At 49.0% G+C, this 19402-nt stretch overlaps 1 protein-coding gene across 1 annotated transcript in view; it reads right to left on the bottom strand.

The window, feature by feature from the left end:
• Window positions 1–14070: 14070 nt before the first annotated feature.
• LOC144148073 (stearoyl-CoA desaturase 5-like) overlaps window positions 14071–19402 on the bottom strand; it is a 43518-nt gene continuing 38186 nt past the window's right edge. Inside the window, exon 5 of the mRNA XM_077679671.1 lies at window positions 14071–14670. Coding sequence (XP_077535797.1) covers window positions 14220–14670 — 451 coding nt within the window. The 3' untranslated portion in view covers window positions 14071–14219. The remainder of the gene's footprint in view (window positions 14671–19402) is intronic.

Raw genomic sequence — 19402 nt, 5'->3', positions numbered from 1 at the left:
AAACTGGGGACGAGACATATACTGAATCGCAGTAGAAACCTTCTCAGCTTGCGCCGGAGTGAAGTGACCGGTTCACTCCTGTAAATCGCAACAAGCGAGTGCTACCGTTACGATGAACAGAGGCAATCGATCGCCTATTAATATCGCGCTTCGGCCTCAAAGCGCATCCCGTGGCGATGTGTTTGTGCGAAACCATTTCTTCGTTGTTTTGAAGATGAATAAAATGTGTCGAATACCTTGAAAAAATGTCTTGAAGTTGAATAAAATAAAATTCAGGGAGTTGTGTGCTGCTATGCTTCCGGTACGGTGCGTGCTTAGGTAAACTGATATTTGTATCATGTCAGGCGCGTGTTTGATGGCGTTTGTTAGTGGTGGTTCGGGCGTTTGGGCGCTCGTAAAAGGTCTAGGCACACTTCTGGCAGATGGGCTAATAGGCAACTCGCTTCGCAAAACATTCAACAGATGGCGTAATAAGCGTTACCATATTGCGACCGAAAATTTTAGCGTTGCAGGCTGTTACAAATTAAGGTAACAGACGCGCCCCGTTGTTAAGGAGTGCATCCAAGAGACTAAAACCGGCTATTCATAACGAGAATGCAAATCAAAACAACGCTCCTGTCGTCGTTCTCGCTGTGGTTGCGCTGTCCGCTAGCCGTTTTGTAGGTAAAGTAAAAGGCCGGGCGGCGCGTTCGCATTGTTTAACCACCATCTTACGTCCCTCGCGGCACCAAGATTGACGCACAGAGAGTGGCAGCTAACGGAAGTGTAGGCGGGCAAGTTGTTTTGTCGTATGCGCCGAGTGCGCGACCAGCGGCTCCTGCGGCAGCAATGGTTCGCTCGGTAGGTTTAGTTTTCCTGCAAGACCACACCGCTGCCTCACCCACTTCCGGCAACCGTTTACGTCACGCGAAACGTCATGAAATGGCGTGAAGAATGAAATTCGTTTTTCAATTGGTAATTTCTCGGCGATTAAAGCATCTTTCGCCGCCGAATAAACGCTGAGAGGGCTTCGGGGCAGTTGAACTTTCGTCTGAGCCCAACTTGCTATTTGCCTTCAGTGTCCCTTTAAGCTGAAATAGGATAGATTAGAGCGTATTGAGGCAGGGATCAAGACAGATAAAGATGGATTAAGGGGGATTGTAAGGCTGAAATTTATGAAATGGCAATTAGGCGAGCAGGTAACTACGCTCCCGGTATATGTCCAGGACTCTTTGCTTGGTAATCGGGCGCTATAGTGCTTTATCCATCATTACAACAGTAGCTAGGAGTACGTACGTGTCCTAGTAATTTCCTGCTGTTTTCAGCATTACACGGCACTCACCGTATTTAAATCATCGCATCGTTCGAGACGTAGAGCACATAAATACTGCATACCTATAAAGGCACGTGATTCCTAGGATTGCAAGCAAAATAAGGCGTAGATCTCGTAACGCAAAACGCGTTCACAGCTCATAGCAAGTCACTGCAAAACGTTTAGAAGGCTTTCAATAGCGCTGGTATTCGTAACACGTCGCTTTGCTTGATGAGGAAAAGGGTCGTGATCGCGGTCCACAGGGTCAAGTCATTCCGACCTACTGCCAAATCATCCACTGCCTTCTTACAAAAGGGGGGGGGGGGGTCCAGCAGCGCTCGTCGTTATTCTGCTTCGAACATTATTGCGGAGAGGTCTTGGAGGTGATGATGATGATTATTATTATGACGAAGAAGAAGATGATGATGAGTCGTGACGTGCAGTCTGTGCGAGAAGATTCCAGTCCATGTTCGTTCTTCTGAAAAGTGGCAGCGGAACGGTATACACTGCGGTCATCGTCATTCTGCTTCGAACATTACTGCGGATAGGCCGTGGAGGTGATAATGATGATGAAGATGAAGAAGATAATGATGATTGTGAAGAATAAGAAGATCATGATGATGATGATGATGACGATGATGAGTCGTGATGTGCAGTTTTTGCAAGAAGATTCCAGTCCATGATTGTTCTTGTCAGAAGTGGCAGCGGAGCGGTACAGCGGCGAACGTCGGTGCTTCGCATTCTATTTGGCTGATTAAATTTCACTGGTTCAAATACTATTCTGTCATGTGCAATAGTTAACGCTGCGTTCAATATTCGCGCATCAATTTGACTTGAAGCATATCAAACAAAAAACTAAAATTTGATGTGCATCCAGTCGCAATCGTGTTGCACTATCAGCAAAGACGCTCACATGCTACATTCAACGCAGTAGCGTCGGTGACAAGGGAGATCTGTAGAGAGCGAAATGTGTTTCCTGTAATCGCCGCTACTGGCGCTCTTTTCTATGGCAAAAAGAATAATCGTTTAGGAAATGACGACAAAGAAGAGCGTCCAGCGCTGCGCATGCTACCACGCGCTCTATTGCGAAAAAGAGGTGGTTCTCCAGAGCCCGTACAACAACTCTGCTACTCATCTCAGAGGAGATGACACCCAAACGGCAGCGACTTGAAATAAAAACAACAAGCAACGCCACGACCAACGCATGGATGCGCGGCCATCCGCCGCTTCAATCGCCCCGAACCAGGAAAGTTGGCGCAAGTAGCAGCGGCGCTGTGCTGTTCCGGAGGAACTTCAGAACGATCTGGCCCGCAAGCTGCTCCTGTTGACGCAGCTCTTCCCTCGACCAGCGAATGTCCCCAAAGAGCCCGCACAGCAACGCCCCTGCCTACAGGTGGACGCGTTGCTTGACGGCGTCACTTCGGTCTGCTTGAACCAGAATACTCTTCGCCCGTACCGGCGAGGCTGGCTCAGGGCGCCGCAGCTGCGGGAGGACTACGAGGTCGACAAGCGGCGGCCATTGACTCCGAGGTGACCTCAACCAGCTGGGACCTGTCAAGCCCGTCTACTGACGGCTTTCCCGTCACTAACACCTCCTGGGGCACAATGTGGGAGGAACTGGAAACCATGAGGCACGCGCCGGACGAAACGGACGACAAGGATGTTCCGGACGGCACCCTTCTTTGGTCAGTAGACTCGGCCACCATTGTGAGGGACACGCTGCCGGCATCTCCAACGCGACTTTCGCCACCGGCTTTGGCTAGCCCCTTGAATTTGACCATGGTTGCAGGCGGGGTGCCCATTCAGGAAAGCCTCCACGCGACATTCCACTCGGACCGGCATCGAGCGCAGGAACGGTACGCCTAGCGGGAACTCCTGAACCAGCGTCCCTAAAGGGCGCCGCAATGCCGCCCGAGGTCGTCTTCCCCAACGAGGTCCGGCCTTGCCCGCTGGGTCTTCTGTGGGCAATGCAGCTATAAAAGGCGCGTGAAGCTGGCGTCACCTGCAGCTGGGACCTGGACACTTGAAAGTGTAGTATTTAATTGTGACTTTATCGTCGCGTATGTGTTTAAGCTTCGGCCGCCAAGGTATATAACCTTTTAATAAATGTGTTCGCCATGTATTCATGTTCCTGGGTTATACTGCCGATTGTTTATCGGTTTTTTTTTTGCGAGTGGGTGGCGAGAGGAGAAATAATGAGTTAGTGTAATTTTTAAATTGTTCCTGCGTGCTTTCTAAATGGCCGCGTTACTTATCGGTCTCCTAAAAAACTGATCATATAGCATCCTTGCGGCGATGATTCATGCACCCCCCCCCCCTTTCCCCCTAAAAAAAATGGCCGCGCATCTGGCCGCGTCGCTTCAAATCAAAGACGATAACCTCCTACCGTCCCTGCCACGTAACTACCTCACCTTCGCATCGGCCCACCTCTCGCGTTGTTTCCCTCCTGTCTCGGTCCACTCATTGGAGGTTCGCGGAGTTCAATTTTGCCGCGTCGGACTGCGGCGCCATCTGTTGGGACTACTGTGACGGCGCTCGAGGTACGAGCGCAAGGCTCGGACGCCAGCCTTGTCTGAATTTCGTGGGTTAAACATTGTTTTCAACTAGTTTTTTTTAATTCGCTCTCGCCTAATTCGAGCACGTATCTACGTATTAAAATAACACTGCAAACACCAGTTATGTATTGATGTTCTTTCTCAAACAAGCCTAATATTATTTGTTTGCTGACTGAAGATGACAGATATAGAGCATATTTCTAGGTTTAGTAGATTGAAAATGTTTTCCCCCATAAATGTCTCACTGAATTTTTCATTTTAACTTTTAGCCGGACGGCTGAATCGAGGGACGGACGGACAGACAAAAAATTTTGCGTTTGAATAGCCTAAGAAAGACAGAATATTTTCGTTAACACTTTCTTGCCACCGTTTCGACGTTAAATGACCCTCTCAGAATTCCAATTGAGTAGATGTTTTCTAAGCGTTAAGAGCCCAACCAGTAAGACCCGCCGCGGTGGCTCAGTGGCTAAGGCGTTGCGCTGCTGAGCACGAGGTCGCGGGTTCGATTCCCGGCCGCGGTGGCCCCTTTTCTGATGGAGGCGAAAAGCAAAAACGCCCGGTGTACGAGATTTCGGCGCACGTTAAAGATCCCCAGGTGGTCAAAATTAATCCGGAGCCCTCCACTACGGCGCGCCTCATCGCCTGCGTTGCGTCGGCGCGTTAACCCCTACAATCAATCAATCAAACCAACCAGTAAGGCTCCGGTGCGCACAAACGCTATTAACACACAGCACTGAACATTAGATGTGCTACTGATGGGCCTTTAGCACTGAGCGCACTTGTATAATAGGCTGCGTGCGTCGTAACTCGGAGCAAAATATTGAGAATAATTCGGAGAGGAGTGGTTTTTAAAGACGAATAGTGTCTTGGGATACATAAACTGGAATATTTTGTTCGGTCTGTCACTCAATTCAGTAACCTGGCCAATATGAAACAACGCTTGCATACGAAGTATGCTTGGGGGAGACCGTTCCAAGCAACTAAAACTGCTGGCATGGTTCGTACATGTCGTCATTATTCACCGCAAATGAAACAAAACATATTTAAAGCAAAATTATACGTTACTGAGAGTACCTGCGTTTTGATACCTGGTTCTTACGACAGAAAAAAGAAAAACGGTGTCAGAGGGAGGCCAGATAACAGCTAACACTAAATAAAAGATTTCGGCCGGTGCTGTTCCAAGCAAACAGAAAACAAAGAAAAGGATACACGCTGTCCCTTTACTACCAAATCACGTCGTCATGTGTCACACAATACCGACACAGAAGATGCTTCTGATGCATCTCTGATCAAACCTCCTCCCCCCCCCCCCCAAAAAAAAAAAACAAAGCTGCCGAATATATCAACGTTTACTAAAATTATTACGTTGATGTTTTCATTCCGTGCCTTGACCTTGGCCATCGCCGGAGGCACAGATTGTAATTAAGTTTACTAAACGAATTTCACAACAACAACATAACTAACGACGACGACGACGACGAAGGAGCGGCTTGTTGGCACTCCCCGGCTACTCTTTGTTTTCGTCTCAACGGGCTCCATTCCTTTGCTGCATCACTCCTGCATGTTTCTAACGTAGCTGCAGCATTCCTGGCACCGATAAGACACAGCGGCAAGCTCAAGGATGACTCCGCGGGGTCGTCCGCAAGCTCGAACCCCTACCCTCCGCCGTTAGGCTTAGCCCACCAGCATCTCAAGACAAGGCTCTGCCATGGCAGACGGGCTGGACCAGATACCACCGACCGTAAGAACACAGCTGCCAGGAGCGTCTGCTGCTGCTGACGTTGGTGCTGGAACCACTGATGACTTTTCGTCACTGATGGAGGCAACCGCCGACCTGTTCGTGAAGCACTCTGCAGACAAGCCACATACTGGGGTTACGGAGGGAGGGACTGTACCGCCTGCTGCAAAGCGGGCTTGTGCAGCTGGCGACACCCAGCAATCTGCTTCGACTCCAGCTCTCGCGAAACCTCCTGCGACCCCTACCCTGCGGAGCTTCTTGCCACAAGCCAGATACAAAGTTGCCATCATGCCTCGGCAGCCTTTTAACGTCCTGAGTCTCCCCACGAAGAAATTGCAGAAATCGCTTGATGACTGCTTCAGGACCACTGGATTTACTGGATACACATATCACCCAGCTACGAACACTGTGTCAGTGTGGGTGACGTCTCTAAGTGCAGTGCCTAAGTTGTGCTGTTTGCAGCACATAGCTCTTCTGCCACACAATTCTTAAAGTGCAAGCGTATACCTGGTATCAGGAATTGACATCCGCGGTTATGTCGTCTCGGGCGTGGATCTCAGGGAGGATCCGGACTACCTTCGTGACTGCATAAGGTGTGACACGCATGAAGCGCTTTTCGTGCGGTATGTGTGATCTGGCCGCCCCTGCCTCGTGACGCTACGGGGACTGCTGGAGCCCCCAAACCGGCTTTTTTCAATGGTTGTGTCCTCCGGCTCCGTCCTTTCCAAGCAGGGGTAGTGCACTACTGCCGGTGTTTTCGCCGTGACCGCATGAGCTCTTCATGTCCTTGCCCAACACCGGATTCCAATTAGGACGAAACTGCTTCACCTCGACAGCCACAGTTTAAGTGTGGTCTCTGTCGCTCTGACGACCATGAGATCACGGATAAAGGCTGCCCCACCAAGAGCAAGGCAACGCGCGCAAAGTGCCGTGCATGCCGGGCTTGTTCCCAGCCAAATCCAACTTCAACGTTCAACTGTTTCGACTGTTTGGCGGAACAGGATGAGGATGCAATGGAGGATGAGGAAGCCACGGAGCCTACCTCGCAGCCAACATATCGAGACGCTGTTCGAGGTTTGTGCCGTCGCCGGAAAGCTGTTTCTGAGACGCCCTTGTCTCCTGCGGTTGATGAGCTTGTGGCCGTAGGGCAACAGCTGTGCTACATGGTGAAATTAAGAAACTCAACACGCGAAGGTCTCAATTAACACGCCGCCAGCAGAACTTGCCTCAATCCTCTCAATACCCACCCCGTTGACCTCGTCCTTTCTCCAAGTCTCATCAGCACGCAACGTATACGACTGACATCCCCTCACAGCCGGCCTCCTCTACTCTGACCCACAAGGAGCTTCTCCAGTTTGTGATGCACCAGCAACAGACAGTGGTTTCCGTACTCGCCGCACAACTTCGTTAACCAGTCCGTTGTCATGGTTGAACCACAACAATATATTGTAGAGTGGAACTGTCGGGGCCTCTCTACAAAAATTGCTGAGATGCGTGAAAGGCTACGTCTGGAAAAGCTACACATGCCTGGGCTTTCTTGCTTCAGGAGACGAGCTCCCTCCCCCGCCTGCCTCAATTCATGGCATACGCTGTGCAGTCCATTCCCGATCGGCGGTGCAGCTCCATTTCTACTCCACCCGGCAATGTGGCCATTTATGTTCTATCTCGGCTTCCCCAAAACCGTATCCCTCAACTCGTGTACAGACTGGCAGGAAGTGGTGGCGGTAAAAGTGCAGCTTAAGCGTTGTGCGGTTATCCTGGTGTCGTGTTGCTTGCGCCCTTACAGTGGTCGGGCTCCCCGCCTGCGGCTGGGTTGGCTTACCGAACTACAGCGAACTATCCCTGGGGCCCCATTCTTGTGACGGGGGACTTCAATACTCCGCACTGTTAGCCCTCATTCAGACAGCCGTCACCTTCTCCGTCACAGCACCGTCACGTCAACAAAAAGTGACGTTGACGGAACGGAGAAGTGTTCAGGCTGGATCTACACGGGAGCTTTCTGTCAGATTACAGGGTCGTCTGCCTAGTGATCAGTTTAGCCTAGAATTGAGCGTTTTTAATATGAAAAGTAAAGAAAATGGGTTGTGCTCACTTTTCGCTAAATTTAGCTGTAAACATTTGTTTTCTGATTAGCTGGTTTAGCGCGGGGCATGGTCCCGTCACGTTGACGTGACGGAAACGTAGAGCTCGACCTCCAGTCACCGTCGCACCGTTTTCGGCGAGAAATCGGCCGAAAAACGGCGCCCATGACGGAAGACGGTGACGTGACGGGGTGAAAAACGGCTGTGGGAATGAGGGCTTACTTGGGATACCCGTCGCCAAGTGAGCGTGGTCGAGTGGTCTTGGAGCCCTTCACCGATGCCGGCTTTACACTTCTAAATAACATTACTAGCCCGACACGCTGGTGTACCCACGTCCGGATGGCCCCCATTCACTTGACTTGTCGTGGTGGCTGGGTACGCAAATGGTCTCTTGGCAACGCGAAGTGGACTCTGGGAAAGCGATCACCATCAAATTCGCATCGGTCTCATTCCGCAGCCAACGGGACGCCTTCGTCGCCGGTGCACAGTGGTGAACTGGGATACGTTCCGATCTACCCTCAACACTACCCTCTCAGCGACCATCCCAGACCCCACCGATCTGCGTCGCCGTGTCCTTGTGGACGCCTCCCAGCATACGTGGGGGGATGAGACCCGCCCAAGACTCGATCTCCCGCTCTTGCAGCTGTGTTTCAAACGTAAGCGAAGTAATTGCCACCCGGGACCCTTCGTCGATACCTGCCAAGCTCCATTGTCAGCGCCTCACCGCTGCTGCTAGACGGCACGAGAAAAGAGTGTCCAGGGAGCGCTGGGCCTTAGCACTGTCTCGACTGGTGCGCTTCTCTTTGTCCGTAATCTTCTACGGCGTCTGTCTGGCGCACTTTTCGCGCCACAGAATCCGGCAGGTGCCCTCCGGAAGAAGCAGCCAGCGTTTGCATTGCATCGAACAAGAATCCGGCAGAATTCACCCCCGACGTTGCCCGAGCCTTGTTTCCTGCCTTTGATGCTGTGCCAGTGGCAAAGCCGTTTCCGTTTCCCTGCCGAGCAGTGTGGGCTTACCGCCAACTCATGGTGCCATTTCTGCAATTCACTTACCGTTCACAATAACTGAATTCTTGGCCGCGATCGATCAAGCAAAACTCCGGACTGCTCCGGGTCCCGACGGCATTACTTATGAGGTATACAAAGATATTAACGGCCCAGCTCTCACGATGATTCAGGACTACGTAAATCAGGTGTGGCTATCTGATCAAGTCCCTAAATCCTGGCTTCGGGCTGCTATTGTTCCGGTTCCGAAGACCAGGAAACCACCGCACGAACTTCGCAACTTGCGGCCAATCGCTTTGACATCTACCCTGTGCGGGCTGTTAGAGCGAATGCTTGCCACACGTCTTCAATGGTGGCTTGACACTTTCCGGTGTTATCACCCGGCGCAAATCGGATTCAGGCCATATCTTGGTACTGAGGATGGTTTGGAATACCTGTCATCTATGGTTTTTTTTGGTGGGAGGCCGTTCTCGCCATGTGAGGACTGTGCTAGCTACGGAAATATGCAAGGCGTATGGCAATATTTTGTCACGCTGAAATATTACAGGTACTAAGTTGTCTTTGCCTCCCACACAGTCTGAGTTTATCCGACACTTGCTTCAACACCGGCCTTTTTCTATATGCATCAATGACGGAAGTTTCGGCTCATTTACACCAGTACGCGGCGTACCGCAAGGATCTGTTCTGTCTCCGCTACTTTTTAACATTGTCTTGTTGCCGCTAGCTTGGCACCTTTCCACTATCCAAGACTTATTTCCTCATGTACGTGAATGACTTGTATGGACACTTGATCCAGACCTGTCACGACAAGCCAAGGGCCTCCAGCAAGCCTTAACAGACTGCCAGAAATGGTGTGAGTAAGCGGGCCTCACCCTGTCTAAAGAGAAGACTGCTGAGCTTCCCCTCGCGAACGTTTGCACCCCTCGCTCCCTTGCATTATCTCCGATCGCACTGCAGCTCAATGGGTCCGCCATTCCCATTGTTGGACACCTTCGGGTTCTGGGATTGGAGATATCGGCCTCAGAGTCAGTGGCTCAGTGACTCCGATCTGCTCGTCAGAAAGTCGGACAAATGCTCTACCTTGTTCACCGCATCTCTCAGAAGTCTGGCCTGGTCTGCTCGACAATTGCCCGTCGCCTAGTGCGCTCCGTACTACAGCCAAGGCGCGTGTACCAGACAAAGTTCCAGCACATGACGCAAGCGGACTGAGATTGGCTGGAGACTATTAGCAGGACCGCCATGCGCACCATTACTGGCCTCCCCCTCCTGACGCCCATTCAACAGCTCCAAGCAGAAGCTCCGCTAAACACGCTAGATGAACTCATTCATCAGCGTCGCTCTGCACGCCTGCTAAAACGATGACTGGTTCCAGAGACAGCAGTTCTCGCCGCGTGCATAGGCCAGCCGCCTGATACGATGCCAGTCTTTTCCACCGCGAGGCTGCCCTGGCTGTACCATCAGCTGACGGACAACAAGCCTCTGACAATACTACATGTCCGTACCTCTGGCCTTCACCAGCCTCCAGACGCTGTCCCTCATGTCCCTGACTGGGCGCCTGCGACGCAACCTCTGGTTGTTCAGGCTTTTGTGAGCGCCGAGACATACGACTGCGTCGTCACCACGGCATTGATGTGTCCCTCTCACCCTGCGCTAAACCAAACCTGCCCGTACGAGACACTCCGTGCACTCCCAAGCCTCCCAGCAGAACTTACTGCCATTCGGGATGGTCTGCAGGCACTTGCATCGACATTGAGTAGTGGGGACATGCTGGAAATTTATGCTGAGTCAATGGCAGCGATTTGGGATTTGCGTCGCGTTGCACGTTGTACAAGCCTGGTCGCACGCATTCACGCGATTGTGGACACTTATCCATGCCTTATCCGCGTTTCGTGGATTCACCGGGGCAGGCTTCCTGTCCATACAGCAGCGGATAGTGCCTGCCACAGAGACCTCCCACGGCCACCACCACTTCTTCCAGTGACCACCAAAGAAAAACTGCTGGTGGAAAAGGAAACCCTCCGTCGCGCCACGCGTGCTTTGCTTCCATCGCATGGAACTGACCTCCCCAGTGGACTCGCTCGTTGGTAGGAGGTCGTGCTGCGGAGGTTTCAGGTTGGGGGGCGTTATCCGCAGCATTTACCCACGTTTGGCCTGCCCGTTATCACGCGCTGTTTGCGGACACCTGCCCCTTCTGTGTAATTCCTGAGTCAGGAGCTGACGTTGAACACCTGCTGTGGACTTGCCCCGGTCTTAGAGACGGCCGAACGCAACACCTCCGAGGCACTGGGCTCCATCCTGGGAGACTCCCAGATCTTAAGCGCTGGATATTGGGGCCCAGAACCGGTCTCTTCTTGGATTTTTGCGCGAAACGGGTGCAGTGTTGTACCTGTGAAAACTTTTTTATGCCGTAGGGCAATCTCTCGCAAAAAGAAAACATTTATCTCGGACCGCCTATCCTTTGTATCTAATTAGATGGCGAACATTGTCTATCAAAGAACAGTCAAGCTAGTGACAACAAGGCGACACCCTTTCTCTATTAGTCCTTGGGACAACACAATTTCCCCTCCCTCCCTCCCCCCCTCCCCCCCCTCTCTCTCTCTCTTTCTCTATCTCTAAAACAGGAGGATTGGGCTTGCACAGCATAAGCACAGAAGGAGCAAATGGGCGCTCGATTTGAAACATCGGATAATGAAACAGACCGCGTTGACACGTATAGGAAACAAAACAAAACGAATCAACATGTACAAATTGCTACTTTATATGCACGCAGAACAAACGCTACGGCATTCAATTCACCGACGCTTGACTGTGCATGTCGCTTTGTTGACAGCTTCTTCGCCGCTTGTGTGTTCTTGTTTATTGCAAAGCACAAGTTCACTACAATAAATGTTAAATTCAACGAGAACCTTGCTTCGTTCTCCCTTAGTTACAATATTTTTTGAGATTTCCAAAGTTACGCAAGCGCCGACAAACAATTTGCAATTCTGGGGGTATCTTAATGAATAAAAAAAATGAACTCGCTCGAAGCAGACAAATTACTGCTCCGAACAAGGTAAAGTGGCCAAATGTTTTATTCATCATTGCTTTGGAACTGTGGCGTGAATTTTAAAGTAGGCCGCCTTCCTTGCAGCCTTCATCCCGACAAATGAGAAATGAAAGACGGGATCCGTTTCTTTTCTGATAAAGAAAATACCTCCATAAATTGACATTCAGTGGAACTTCAAAGCACTCGTTAATGTACTATATATACAGCGGCCAGATTCCGAATGAATGTGGCCGTGGTAGCAAAACTTTTTAAATTCAAGTTATGGGGGTTTCATGAGCCGAGGCTGCATTTAGGCTGTGGTGCGCACCGCAGCGGGGGGTTATGGTTTTGTATACCATCCGGGGATATCGAACGCGTTCTGAAGTCTAGACACACGGGCCTCAGGGGCTAAGGCGTTGTGCTGCTGAGCGCAAGGACGCGGGTTCGATTCCCGGCCGCGGTGGTCGCTTTTCTGATGGAGGCGAAAAGTAAAAACGCTCGTGTGTTCGAGATTTCGGCGCACGTTAAAGATCCCCAGGAGGTCAAAATTAATATGGAGCCCTCCACTACGGCGTGCCTCATCGCCCGTGTAGCGTCGGTGCGTTAAACCCTATAATCAATCAATCAGACACACGGACATTTAACAAAATTAGAAGGCTTTTGGACATAATAGTAATAAATCAAGGAAAGCAATTAAGTGTGATAAATCTCCCAAACATGTGCGTTTTTTATTCTGCCCTTGACAATAACACATCCTCCAGTGCGCCGAGGATCGAATTCGATGGCGTATCCATTAACGCCATCGCGATGCCATAACGGTTGCTAATTAAGAACCAAGGCGGCACACCCGTAAATATATGCATTTGGGTCATGAAAGCTTCCGACAACTCCAATTATGTCATCGAAATACCACGTCATGACCATCACGACATGACATAACCATCACGACATGATGGTCACGACATGACTATCAGGCTCGTAGAGTGGGCCCGGTTGCCAGACCTCCATTAGCTTCCTGCAGTAGGCTGCTAGTCACAGGGGAGAAGCTTCTTATTTGCTAGATGCCATGGCCTAAAAAGGCTCATGGTTCGAGTTCCGTGCGGCTAGGAGATAGAAATCCTAGCCGCATAGCACCAAGACAGCATCAGTTCACACAAACATTCAAGATTTTCGACTACATACCGCGGCTCCTCCGTTAGTCTTGGCGAACTTCCGTAGTTCACTTCATTCGGTTTAAACGTGCGTTAACGTAAAGACGTATTGTCTTGCCTGGCTCTCTGAAACGCATTTATCATAAGGAAATCTCCAGCCGCAAAAAAAAAAAAAAGAAATCTGCCGTAGGAGCATGCAAACATCGGATAAAAGAGTTCCTCATGACACAGAAAAAGAAATCATTGTTCATCTAACATTTGTGCGACAAAACTCGAATATGCTTCATAGTTGTACGAAATCGTGCAGCCCGCTTTATTACCTCCCAATGCTCTCCAGAATCTATGGCATCACAGCTCTAAGACTGTCCATTTCCTTCCCGTCACTTGAATCACGCCGTCATATCGCCCGCCGGAGCTCCGAGGTTTTGGACCAGGTGCTAGTCACCTCCCGAGGCCTCCAGGTCACGGCAGCCCTGTGGGCAACCGCCACCGCCCCGGGGCATACGGGGGAACTTTTTCTGAATGAATGTTATCGCTCTCTCTCTTCCTCCTTCATGGCGCGTACTATCATTCGAAATGAAGGAACGAATTATAAAAACTACCGCATGGAACGTAAGCGTGCTTAAATCACACCCACCAAATAGCACACACACCCTGTCGAACATCAGCATTTTCGAGTGCATTTTCCCCCGACGCAGTAACCCTTTGGAATTCGCTATCCGACAATATAGCATCATGCACTCACCGCACATACTTTCGAAAAAAACACACACACAAAAAAACTGGACGATCAGTTTCACAGCTACTGACATCAACCCTGATTCATGCGCTTCATGTACTAGTTTGAACCTGTGTATTCGGTCTTGCTTTCCCTTCATTTTTTTCTGTTTTTCTTATTTTTGTCCTTCGAACCTTTGTAATCGGTATTACCTTTCTTTTATTTCTTTTCTATTAGTTTTGTTGACTGATGCATGTTAGCCTCTATTATTTTTCTTGATATACAGTTGCACTCCTGTTGTCCTCATGTACTGAATACTGTTCCTCCCTCATGTATTTGCCCCCCCCCCCCCCCCCCTTATGTAATGCCTTCGGGCCCTTAAGGAACAAATAAGTGAAATGAAACATGACTCCCAAGGAGTTGCCTCTTTCAGCACAGCGATTTAGTGGATGACTACCCCTGAGGATCCTCAACATGAGGCAGTCTGAGACTGCGGACAGGTGTTCTCTCCCGTTGCAGTCGTGATGTAGAAATAGCAAGTCCCAAACAAAAAATGGAGCCATTAGGCGGTGCTTCCCACCCATCAGCCCACGCAAAAAAAAAAAGGCAAACAAAAGAGGCGAGGGTGGCGCTCAGGTGGCATTGGCGTCCCTCATCAGTAGCCGCGCGTGCCGGCTGTCAGGCCGCGAGAGCCGTCGCCCGTGCGCTCCATGCGCTGCTGCACCACGTCCGAGGGCACCTCCTTGCGGTCGTACACCTGGCCGAGCCAGGCGAAGAAGTCGATGAAATACGTGGTCGTGTTCATGCGGCAGCCCAGTTCACTGGTGCGGTAGTCGTAGGGGAACGTGTGGTGGTAGTTGTGGAACCCTTCGCCATGGGCACCGAGGATAGTGGCGAAATTTTGCCTGGGGCTAATGTGGCGGTCGTAGGGCCGTTTCCCCCACATATGTGCAGCGCTGTTCACCAGCCAGGTCATGTTCAACGCCAAGCAGTAACGCGTGAGTGAACAGACCACGAACGAGTTCCACAGCGGCTCGCCCCACAGGTACCAGGGCAGAAGGGCAGGCAGGACGAAGCAGATGGTAATCATCAGAGGCAGGTAGTACCTGCAAAATAGAGGGAGAAAAAGAAAATAATTACAAGTCACAGGGGTCAAACATGTAAAAAATAGGGCATATAAACTTTTCAGTAACGTTTCTCAAGATCGCCAGATAACCTTTCTCATAAATATATACACAAAAAACGGTTACCCTACATTGCCATGCACGGCTGACAGCGTGAAATGTCTTCAGTGGACATTTCAGTTATTAACTGTCAACCATGGGTGTCAGCGATTCTTAGTAAAATAACTATCAACAAAAGAGGTGCTCTGTATATTTGATATCGCTACAGACCGCCGCATAGCAACCCAAACTTCTCCCAGGAACTTAATAACATGCTAAATCTGCTTACTTCCGCACACCGCAATGCTCATGTTCTGATATTTGGTGATTTTAATTTCCCTAGTATCGATTGCACCAGCGAAAATCTTTCAGTTGTTTCTCCCACAGACGCAAAGGAATTTGTAGAATTATGTCTGGATATCTGTAAAATTATCTCACCCAACTAGTCTCTGAACCAACACGCATTGAACGCAATTCCGCTAATATCTTAGATTTGAACCTGACTAACCAGCATCAGAGCTTGTCATCAATTACCTGCGCCAGATAAGCGACCATAAAGTCATACATGCAGTTTTGCCTTCACGCTACCCTCCCGCACTACTCTCAAGAAAACCATCACGTTATACGATAAGGGTAACTATCAGGCTATTTATGACTTGCTGCTTCTCTTCCGGACTTTGAATTTAATCTTGACCAACGATCTACAAACTGCAACTGGATGATTTTTAAATAAAAAATAACTACTCTAGCGAATAAGTACATACCTAAAAAACAATTCGTGTCAACAGCCAGAAACCCTGGTTTACCAACTCATTAAAAAGAGAGGCAAATAAAAAGAAGCGACTTTTTCGCTTAGCCAAAGAAAAGAACACCACTAGCGCATGGCAGAAATACTATGCCGCGGAGAGCGACTATCTTGTCGCCATAAAAGACGCGAAATACAAGTTCTTCACTAGTGATCTGGCCAGCATACTAAACCCTAATCCGAGGCGTTTCTGGAAGGTGATAAACCCTGACGAACTGCGCATGATCGCACTCGCAAGTGATACCGGAGAAGTTGTTTCCGATGCTGATTCTGCGGATCTTTTTAACTCCGCTTTTTCTTCGGTGTTTACTGAGGAGAGCGATGTACCTTGTTTTCCCTTATCTGAAATCACTGCTTCTTGTATGCCCCTCCTAATTTTTTTATAGATGGCTCACTAATCCAAAACAGCAAAGCAACATCATCTTCTGGTACAGATGACATTAACATGAAACTGCTAAAAAACACTATGCATATTTCTGCCATGTTGTGTTTAATTTTCTCACAGTCTCTTTCTACAGGTGATATACCAGACGACTGGAAGGTGGGGAAGGTCTTTCCCATCTTTAAATCAGGTAATAGGAACTCACCACTCAATTATCGCCCCACCTCTCTCACTAGCATTCTCTGCAAACTCACGGAACACGTCATTTATTCCGAAATCATGAATTTTTTAGATTCCAACAACTTCTTTCACCCTTCCCAGCATGGTTTCCGTCGAGGGTTTTCTTGCGAAACCCAACTGGCCATCTTTCTTCATGACCTCCATTCTAACCTTGATGCTAACCTGCAAACAGATGTCATATTTCTCGGCTTTGCTAAGGCCTTTGACAAGGTTCCCCACCAACGTCTGTTACTAAAACTTTCTCAACGCAACTTAGACAGAAAGATTCTTAACTGGATAAGAGAATTTCTAAGCAACCGCTCGCAATTTGAAACAGTAAACAACCAGTCTTCAACTTCGCATGGACAGTAACGTCCGCCGTCCCACATGGGTGTGTTCTCGCCCCCCTTCTGTTTCTCATATACATCAATGACCTTCCATTGCATATTTCAAGTCATATTCGTCTGTACGCTGATGACTGCGTCATATACCGGACCGTCACCAACACATCCGATCAGCTAGCCCTACAACAAGACCTTCATATTCAAGGATGGTGCGATGTGTGGCTGATGACACTCAATCCTTCCAAATGTAAAGTTATATCGTTTACCCGCCGGCGTATATCCTTTAACTTTCCCGTACAACATTTCTAACGTTTCAATAAACCTAGTACTTCATTCAAATACCTCGGTGTTATTCTGTCGCATGATCTTTCGTGGAAGGGTCACGTAACCAACATTATCACCTCAGCCAATAGAACGCTTGGTTTTCTCAAACGTCATCTGCGCCATGCTCCACCACATGTCAAGAAACTCGCATACAAATCCCTTGTTCTTTCCAAACTTCAATACGCATGCGCCATCTGGAACCCACACCAAATATATCTCATCAATGCACTTGAATCTGTTCAAAACCGTGCTACCAGGTTCATCCATTCGGCATACTCCTACGAGATTTAATCTTTAAAATCACAATCGGGACTGCAGCCTCTTTCTTTTCCACGTCGCATCGCCACCCTTTCTCTGTTTCATAGATTCTTTTATTCTTCACTCAACTGCGCACCTTTCATCACCCCACCGACGTACATATTTCATCGCACCGGTCATACACTTCAAGTTTCAGGTCCCCGCACCCGAACCACCACCTTCGCTGCCTCCTTTTTTCCCCGCGCGGCTAAGGACTGGAACGGCCTTCCCCACCATATCGCCGCCATCACCAGCCCATCTTCTTTCAGTGCCGAAGTAACGGCTCACCTGTCCTGTTAAATTTTTTGTGGCTACAAATTACTATTTCCTGTGCTCACACCACCCCTTATGTAATATCCCCATTTGGGGGTCTTTAAGGAAAATAAAATGAAAATGAAATTAAGTGCAGAATATCGCGTATTCATGGTTCTAGAAAAATAAAACGGTAGATATGTGCATACGTACGTATACAGTTGCGGCAAAAGTAACGCGAAGAAATAATTAAAACCTGGGTCACACAAATTGCGTGATTTCTCTTCGAGTAAGTGAAATTATCGCACCCTTTAAATTTCCCTCCGCGTGCTTGGAACACATTTCAGATTGCTCCGCTGATGGATGCATCGCTTGCTCCAGTCATACCTGACGGCATTGGAGGATAGCGCATGAACAACGAAATTCAATGTAATCTCTCAACATAGCAAGCGTTGGTTTCTGTTACCATCAGAATAGTCGGCCACGCGTAGCGGGGTGGAGTAAATGAAGCCACGGCCGGGCTAGAGCGGCGGCGCGCGCGCGCAGTTCTGGCCCGGCCGTGATGAAACAGAATGTCGCCATTATACTATTCATCAACGCGTTTCACCGAAAGCAATTTGGTGACATGTGCAGGATCGGTAGCCCCAGGGCCATATTCTCGACTGCGCAACTTCCCGGGGAATTGGGCAATTTTCCAAAAGTCTTTTTTGATTGGCTTTCAATTTTGGTCACGTGCTTCCGGTTTGCAAATCGGTTGTGTGTGGTTTCGTCCTTGTGACGTTTCATGACGTTTACTGTCAACAGTACTATGGTTTGCCTTATTTCTCTGTTCTGCAAGTGTATAATTCTTGGACGGCAATGAAAAACTAAACTAAATGCACCGGACATGACAAGTTGGCCTGTCTTTGCTATTCTACAACAATACTGCTTGTAATACACGCCCTCTCTGTGATTGGCTGAGAAGGCGTGACGTAATTTAAACAGTTGGCGAGAACGACGCGTCACGCATTGGCAATTTCAGCCTGCGTAAAAGTGACGTAATGTTACGTAACAGCTTGAAAATGGCGGCTGCTTTTGCCGCGAAATAGGGCAAAAAATTGCCCCGGCTTACGGTGCCGCGAAATGTGCGGCAATCTGCAGCAGGCGCAGTTTCGCATGCGCGCTGTTTAAAGCATGTTTCCTAACGAAACAAATTATAGTTTCAACTGCTTCCAAGTCAGCGATCATGGAGCATACAAATAACGTGCAGTATTTTGCTTTTATGTTTGGCAATAAAATAAAAATTATTTGTTTGGCGTAACCGAAACTTAAGAGGGCAGTACAATCCTCTCCATGACTAAGAGAACCCAATGCATGGCATTTGTCCATACTTGTCCTAGTAAACTGTTGGGTCACATGATCGAACTCAAGAGAAAAATAACAAAGAAAAGTGACTATTTGGTTCATTACAGCGCTGATTGAAGTCGAGCTTGACGAATGAGTGAATCGGCGTCATCGGTGCGCTCCGCGGTTATCAGGCGTAGCGCTTCGCTGCTCTTATGTGTCATAGAAGCGATGGTCGCGGACGTCTTTTTCTGTGATCACGCCATAAACTTGTAACATAGCAGCAGACGATGACGTGGCGGCGGTGGCGGCAGGGAAGGTGATAACGCAACAAAGCTTGCATTGAAGCAGAGAGCACAGCTATGTTACTAAAGCGATTGAAAGAAATAAATAGATGCGGCAAAAAAATTGTGTGATGTTCTTTAGCTCTCGCTTTTGGATCAACGTCACTCGATCGCCTTGTGGTGTTCACGCCAAATTTGACCTCCGGAAATGTGTTTTTCTTGTCAGCCTCAGCTGCTGTCTTAATTTTTATAGTACATGCCAAGTGTTTTTATATCTTTCTTGCACAATATTTGATACCTTGGTAGCGATCGTTATGAGAGACTCGTCAAATTACACTGCATGTCGTCATAGCTATAGGTGCAGCACGTCACTGATTGCTTACGTCGTGCTTACGCAAAAAAACATGGGCGAAATGCCGGCAATTTGTGCAGTCGAGAACAGGGC

The sequence above is a fragment of the Haemaphysalis longicornis genome, unplaced genomic scaffold (genome assembly GCF_048455015.1).
Source record: "Haemaphysalis longicornis isolate Haplotype H1 unplaced genomic scaffold, Haemaphysalis longicornis Haplotype H1 scaffold_1, whole genome shotgun sequence".
Lineage (NCBI taxonomy): Eukaryota > Metazoa > Arthropoda > Arachnida > Ixodida > Ixodidae > Haemaphysalis > Haemaphysalis longicornis.
This window is presented reverse-complemented; position numbering and strand designations above follow the sequence as displayed.